Source organism: Equus przewalskii, chromosome 4 (genome assembly GCF_037783145.1).
Source record: "Equus przewalskii isolate Varuska chromosome 4, EquPr2, whole genome shotgun sequence".
NCBI lineage: Eukaryota > Metazoa > Chordata > Mammalia > Perissodactyla > Equidae > Equus > Equus przewalskii.
The window spans coordinates 61304063-61310715 of NC_091834.1; the positions used below are offsets into that span (position 1 = coordinate 61304063).

At 42.5% G+C, this 6653-nt stretch overlaps 1 protein-coding gene across 2 annotated transcripts in view; it reads left to right on the forward strand.

Moving 5' to 3' along the window:
* Positions 1–5653, forward strand: part of GARS1 (glycyl-tRNA synthetase 1) — a 43967-nt gene extending 38314 nt beyond the window's left edge. For both annotated transcript variants that reach the window (XM_008522949.2, XM_070616147.1), the window contains exons 14-17: positions 255–364; positions 3024–3117; positions 3804–3994; positions 5371–5653. In XM_008522949.2, coding sequence (XP_008521171.2) covers positions 255–364; positions 3024–3117; positions 3804–3994; positions 5371–5496 — 521 coding nt within the window. In that variant the 3' untranslated portion in view covers positions 5497–5653. The remainder of the gene's footprint in view (positions 1–254; positions 365–3023; positions 3118–3803; positions 3995–5370) is intronic.
* The last annotated feature ends 1000 nt before the right edge of the window (positions 5654–6653 follow it).

Consider the following 6653-nt stretch of genomic DNA (forward strand, 5'->3'; position numbering starts at 1 on the left):
ATCTTTATGCTATATAAACCAAGAATTAAATTTGGTGAAACTTATTTTTCCTTCAGCTTTCTCTTTAAAAGCATCATGTTTCCTACCAGCAATAGTTTCTAGGAATGTTCTGATTTTTTCATCCTGCCGTACAGAATTGATCAACATCTGTCTAGAATAGAGCTATTTTTAGTGTTAATAAGAATTGGTTAGAGAGGACCTGAAATGCGTTATGTGGGCTTTGAGAGAATGTTATTGAATTTCTCTCTTTGCAGTGGAAGAAGTTGTTCCGAATGTAATTGAACCCTCCTTTGGCCTGGGCAGGATCATGTATACGGTGTTTGAACATACATTCCATGTACGCGAGGGGGATGAACAGAGAACGGTGAGTCCTTTGTACAGTATGCTGTTGTCTTCCAGGGTCAGAGAATGAAATTTACTGAGGTGCGACTCTGGAATGATCAGTTAGCTGTTATTTACTGTAATGTACTAGGGGTTAACGCTCATCTTTGCTTACCTGTTTACAAAGCAAAGCACCTTCTTATGTTGTCTCATTTGAGTGTTCGGATGTGTAGGTTGCTCTAGATGCTTTTCTTTTCATTGCCTGGTGTGTGTATTCTGAGCCAGAACATATTACTTGGGGGTAACTATCTGTATTGCATCAGTGGAAGGAACGGTACTTTCAGAAAATTGAGAAGGAGGGGATAGCTCATAGAATTTGACCAAACCAAACACTGTGTCTGTGCACTGGTAAAGCATTAAAGGGAATCTTTCAAACTGCATAAAATTGTCTGGAGTACTTTTGGGGTAAAGATGTGAATTCCTAGGTTCTATTCCAGGGTTACTGATTGACTAGGTCTGAGACCTAGGCCTGTATTTTTTATAGGAACCCCAGGTGATTCCAGTGTAGGAGACTGACCGATGATAAATTGGGTAATAGGATTTGAGATGGAGCCTTTCCTAGCATTCAAGCATCGCTAAAGATAGATGTTTATAAGAAGTCTTCACCTCCAGCAAGTTTTCTTTTGCGCTGATGCCTCTGAATCACTGCTCCACGTCTTCCACTTTGTCTCTTCATTCTGCCTGCCTTCACCTTTCTCACCTCGCCTCTGCCTGCAGAAATTATACTCCTTTAATTTATAGGCACAGATTTCTAGGAAAATCAATCAGAAGAATGACTAGAGAGGAAATGTCATTTATGTCAAATTAGTAGAAAGAAACATTTTATCTGCATGACCATTCTAAAGCCAAGTGTGTGCACAAGGTTGGACATCAACTCTAGTTCTTTCTAGGACATTTAACCTTGAAGAATGATGCCAGTATTTTAAAAAGTCTGACATCCTGTTGGTAATATGTAGCTAAGAAAGTTACTATTTTATTCTCTGCCTTAGAATTGCATCATTATTTCCTAACATTTAAGGAGCAGCTGTTCATTCATTCAATAGTAAGAACCTGGGCTAGGCCCCAGACATGCAAACATAAGGCGTGGTTCTTCTTGAGGAATGACATATATAACTGAATATATTCTTTTCAGATGTCAAGTTTGCTTCAAGCTTTTCCTGCTTATTTTTGTAATAAAAAAGTTAAGAGGGGCCGGGCCCGGTGGCCGAGTGGTTAAGTTCATGTACTCTGCTTCGGTGGCCCAGGGTTTCCCCAGTTTGGATCCTGGGTGTAGACATGGCACCACTCTTCAAGCCATGCCGAGGCAGTGTCCCACATAGCACAACCAGAAGGACCTACAACTAAAAATATACAACTATGTACTGGGGGGGCTTTGGGGAGAAAAAGGAAAAAATAAAATCTTGAAAAAGAAGAAAAGTTAAAATAAGTCATTGCGTTCTTCCTTTGACTCTCACAATATTGATGTAACTAGAGTTTTAACAGGAATTTCATAAAGGCTAAGCAAGACTAAATTAGTGACAGTGTTTTATGAATTGCATAGAGATTCCCGTCATGAAGAGAAATTTGATTAGGCTGTGGGAAGCCAAAAATGTTTCTAAATTATTAGCACACAGTCCCTCAATCCATTTTCCTATAAATTTGGTATAAAAACATTGCTAATGAGATAAAAAAAAATTTTTTTCTTTAAAGGCAGGTCCCTGCTTCTCGGTCACATTCAATAGAATTATCCCACGATGGAGGAGCATTCTGAGTGTTCTGTGGTCCAGGCAGCCGTATTATTGGAGTCCAGGGTTTACCTACAGGGGGATAGTCCCTGTTGCTTGGCATTTAAGGTTAAATTGGGCTTTGAGGGGACTAAACTGGAACCTGTGTCATTCGTTGTTTTTATGGGACCTATTCATTCCGAGTTCCATATTCTTGCTCTCAGGTGAACCTTTTGTACAAATATTATTTAAGAACTGTTTTCAGCTCTCACTTCCAACCAGAAATGGCAGCCTACTTTGCCTTCCACAGAGTCTCTTTGCCTTCTTTGATTTTGAGTACCTGCAGCCTGTTGAGCAGTTCAGGAGAGCTGTACTCGTCAGTGTATGTGCACAGATCATCTCTTTGTTTCATACTGTTTATTTGGAAATACGTTTGTGAGCTAATTAAACTTCTCTGTTGTACTTGGTTACTAAGGCTCGTAGACCTTTCTGCTATGCTGCATCTCTTAAAGGACAGAATGGGACTTTGTTTTTGGCACTACCACTGATTTGATGACTTGGAGAGAGGTTCTTCAAGGGTCTCACAGAAGTAAGGCTTTTATGTGGTAGCAAAAAATTACCATCTTCTATGGTAGCTTCCAGAGTGTTTTTACATCATTGAACTTTTACAGCAGACCTGTGAAGTGAGCAGAGCAGATGGTAGACACTGACTTTTTAGATGGAGAAACTAAGGTCCAGATAGAGTTCACTGAGTTGGTCCCAATTTAGAGCTGAAAACCAGCTCTTTCTGATTCAGGTTCTGGGTGTCTTGCTTTTTCTCTTTTGTCACACTGCTTTTCGCATCATGTTTTCTAGTATTTTGATAGTGAAATTTGGGCATTGACATTTTGATCTTTATAAACTAATGTGTTTGGATTTCTTTCTTTTAAAACCATCTAGTTTTTCAGTTTCCCTGCTGTGGTCGCTCCATTCAAGTGTTCCGTTCTTCCACTGAGCCAAAACCAGGAGTTCATGCCATTCGTCAAGGAATTATGTAAGCAAAGCTGATTGGGTAATCTCCATGGGGACCCTTTCAATTAGACTGAATTTTCAGAAATGTGTCTTTTCTGCAATAAAAATGCTCATTGAATAAAGAATAAATCTAAGTGATTTTAGCCTCTGCTCTTATTTCTAAGAGAAAGAGTGTGCTTGCTCAGGATGTTTCCTCCTAGCATTTAAATGAGTCAGGGTGGGACCTGAGAATCAGATGAAAACATCCTTGCTTCTCCTAGTGACCTTGGTGCTCACTTTATCAGGGGAACCCTAGTGACGTGTGTCAACCCTAGAGGATCTACAGCCACTGGACCCAAAGCACTGATAGGGATCCTAGTGGTCATCTGGTGCGGCCCACTTACTTCATGGTGGGACATGGGAAGAGCTCACTGAGCTGCTCAGGGTCCTGCCCGTAGAGGTGGTAGAGTCAGGAGCGGCTTCCCGGCCTGGGCTCTTAGGTGACACTCCTTCCCCTGCAGCTGCGTGAGAGCGAGGTCCGAGTGAGGGCTTGGGCTCCAGGCAGGGACTTATTCAACTTACAAGATTTTTCTTTCTCTTGCAACTGTAACCTATTGCTCTCATTTCAGTCCCTTTTATAAGTTTCCTGAGCTTGTAAGATGACATTTAGATGATATTGGGACTTTCGGTATTTTTCAATTTTTAATTTACTCCATTTATTTTGGATAGCGGAAGCCCTGACCAGGAATGGCGTCTCTCACAAAGTAGACGATTCTTCTGGGTCTATTGGAAGACGCTATGCCAGGACTGATGAGATCGGTGTGGCTTTTGGCATCACCATCGACTTTGATACAGTCAACAAGACCCCTCACACTGCAACCCTGCGGGACCGAGACTCCATGCGGCAGATCAGAGCAGAGGTGCTGGGCTTCTCTCTGGCATTTTTAGTTCTAGAAATGTGTGCTGGTTCCTACTGATTTGAGCTAAATTTTGATGTACTTATGTTTCCCTTCCTTCTTTGTTTTTCTTTTTAATCAGAGGCTTGTATCAGACAGAGCACAGATTCCCAAATCCCTTTGGTTTAATTATGAAAATATCCATTCACACTTCTCTAATATTTTACAGCCATTTGGATCACCCTGGGCTCATTCTCCAGCAGTTTGTTTTTATAGTTTGTTCATTTGGGCAAGAGAAATATGATCCCAAGTGGTTGTTGCCATAGTTTTATTGGCGGGCTTTGGGTGGCTTAGACATTTTTATCTTTATATTTCTGTATAAATGTATACATGGGTATAAACTTTTCCATGTTAATCCATTCAAAACCATAAATAATGTTTCAGTAATTTTACTTAATGGGAAGGGAATCATGGAGATGGGAAGAGTGAAGAGGGAATGGAAAGAGTGGCGTCTTTAATTGACAACCACCTAATTGATTCATTTTGAGCAGGTTTTTATTCAGAGTGCCTATTATATGCTCAGCTTGATACAGAGAGTTAGTCATAGAGAAAACAGAAGTAAAAGACTGCTTTTTTCCAAAGGAGTTTATAGTCTAATTCAGAAGTCACAGATTTCTGGCTTGTCTTTCTACAAAACCAGATCTGGCTACTTAACCTACATTCCCATTTTGCAGCAGTTCTCAGAGTGTGGTCTCTGGACCAGCAGCATCCATACCACCTGAGAGCTTGTGAGATAAGGAAAATCTCCACCCCATACCTACTCAGTCAGAAGCCACCCACCCGGGGTGGGGTGGCAGGTTGTAGAGGGAGAGAGGGTGTGCGGAACTGTTTTAACAAGGTCTCCAGATGATTCTGACGCACACTCAAGTTTGAGAACTGCTGCTCTCTGGCAGCCAACGTTCAGTCTTGGCTGGGGAGCAGCTGGCACCTTAGTTAGGGCTCTCCAGTTTGCCAGTCCCTCCTGGCTCCCCTCACTCACGTTACTTGAGTGACTCCTGTTTTAAGAGTTAAGTCTAATACACATGAAGGAACTTCAGGTGACAAGGAGATGGAGAATAATTAGGAAAGGCCTTGTGGAGAGTTGAGTTACCCAGGGGAGCCAGCAGGCAACCGGGGCTAGAGGAGGGGCATGAGCCTGGCCTGGGAGGCAGGTGAGTGTAATTCAGTAAGGAGGCTTCAGTGAAAGTGATGAGAAACATTCTGTGGGGACCAGTTTCTAGAGGGTCTTGTCATTTTGACACTGGTTTGGCTCTCTATGGTTTCCTGATTTCGGGGTGAATCCTCTTTTTGACAGTCTGAGCAAGTTGGCTGATTCTTGGACTTCTTTCCTTTTACTCCAGGTCTCTGAACTGCCCAGTGTAGTCCGCGATCTGGCCAATGGCAGCACCACGTGGGCCGATGTGGAGGCCAGGTATCCTCTCTTTGAAGGCCAAGAGACTGGTAAAAAAGAGACAATTGAGGAATGAGGACAACCTTGGCAACTTGAGCTAATAAAAAAATAACTCTTATCATGTCCACTTTACAAACAAACAGCATTGCAATTGCTCCCAGGGACTGCGTGTTATCCTCAGTGGCTGCCTGATCTTACCCCCAACAATTAAAGTTGAAGGAATTCTGAACAAACTTGTAATCCATCTGTTCGTGTTTGCATGTTTTCGGCAAAGCTATTTCTTCCACCTTTGGGTAGACACACTGATGGCTTAATGTTAAACACAATTAATACATTGTTTTAATTAACAGCTTTATTGGGGTAAAATTTACATACCATAAAATTCACTCATTTTAAGTGTACAATTCAATGATGTTTAGTGTATTTACAGAGTTGTGCAACCACCACCACAATCCAGTTTTAGAACATTTCCATCACTCCAAAAAGAAGTCCCATGTGCATTTAACGTCACTCACCATTCCAACCCCAGCTCCAAGCAACTGCTTTTCTACTTTCTCGTTCTATAGATTTTCCTTTTCTATTCTTTCTCTCTTTTTATTTTTTGAGGAAGATTAGTCCTGAGCTAACTACTGCCAATCCTCCTCTTTTTGCTGCGGAAGACTGACTCTGAGCTAACATCTGTGCCCATCTTCCTCTACTTTATATGTGGGATGCTTAAAGCCACAGCATGGCTTTTGCCAAGCAGTGCCCTGTCCACACCCGGGATTCGAACCGGTGAACCCCGGGCCGCCGAGAAGCAGAACGTGCGCACTTAACCGCTGCGCCACTGGGCCGGCCCCTCTTTTTTTTTTTTTTTATGTTGACGAAGATAGCCCTGAGCTAAAATCCATTGCTAATCCTCCTCTTTTTTGCTTGAGGAAGATTAGCCCTAAGCTAACATCTGTACCAGTCTTCCTTTATTTTTAGCGTGGCTGGTGAGCAGAGCAGATCTGTGCCTGGAATCTGAACCTGTGAACACTGGCCACAGAAGCAGAGCAGTGTGCAGAACTTTAACCACTCGGCCACTGGGCCAGGCCCTATTCTTTCCCTTTTTTTGAGAAAATGATGCATTGTGCTAAAGAGATGGCAGGCACTCAGGAGGTGGAATGGCTTCTGGGAAAAGCTGAGGTGGGGAGAGGGTGGCGGGAGCAGTGGAGGAGGAAGAGGAGGCTGCTAACCCTGGTGTTCTGGCGA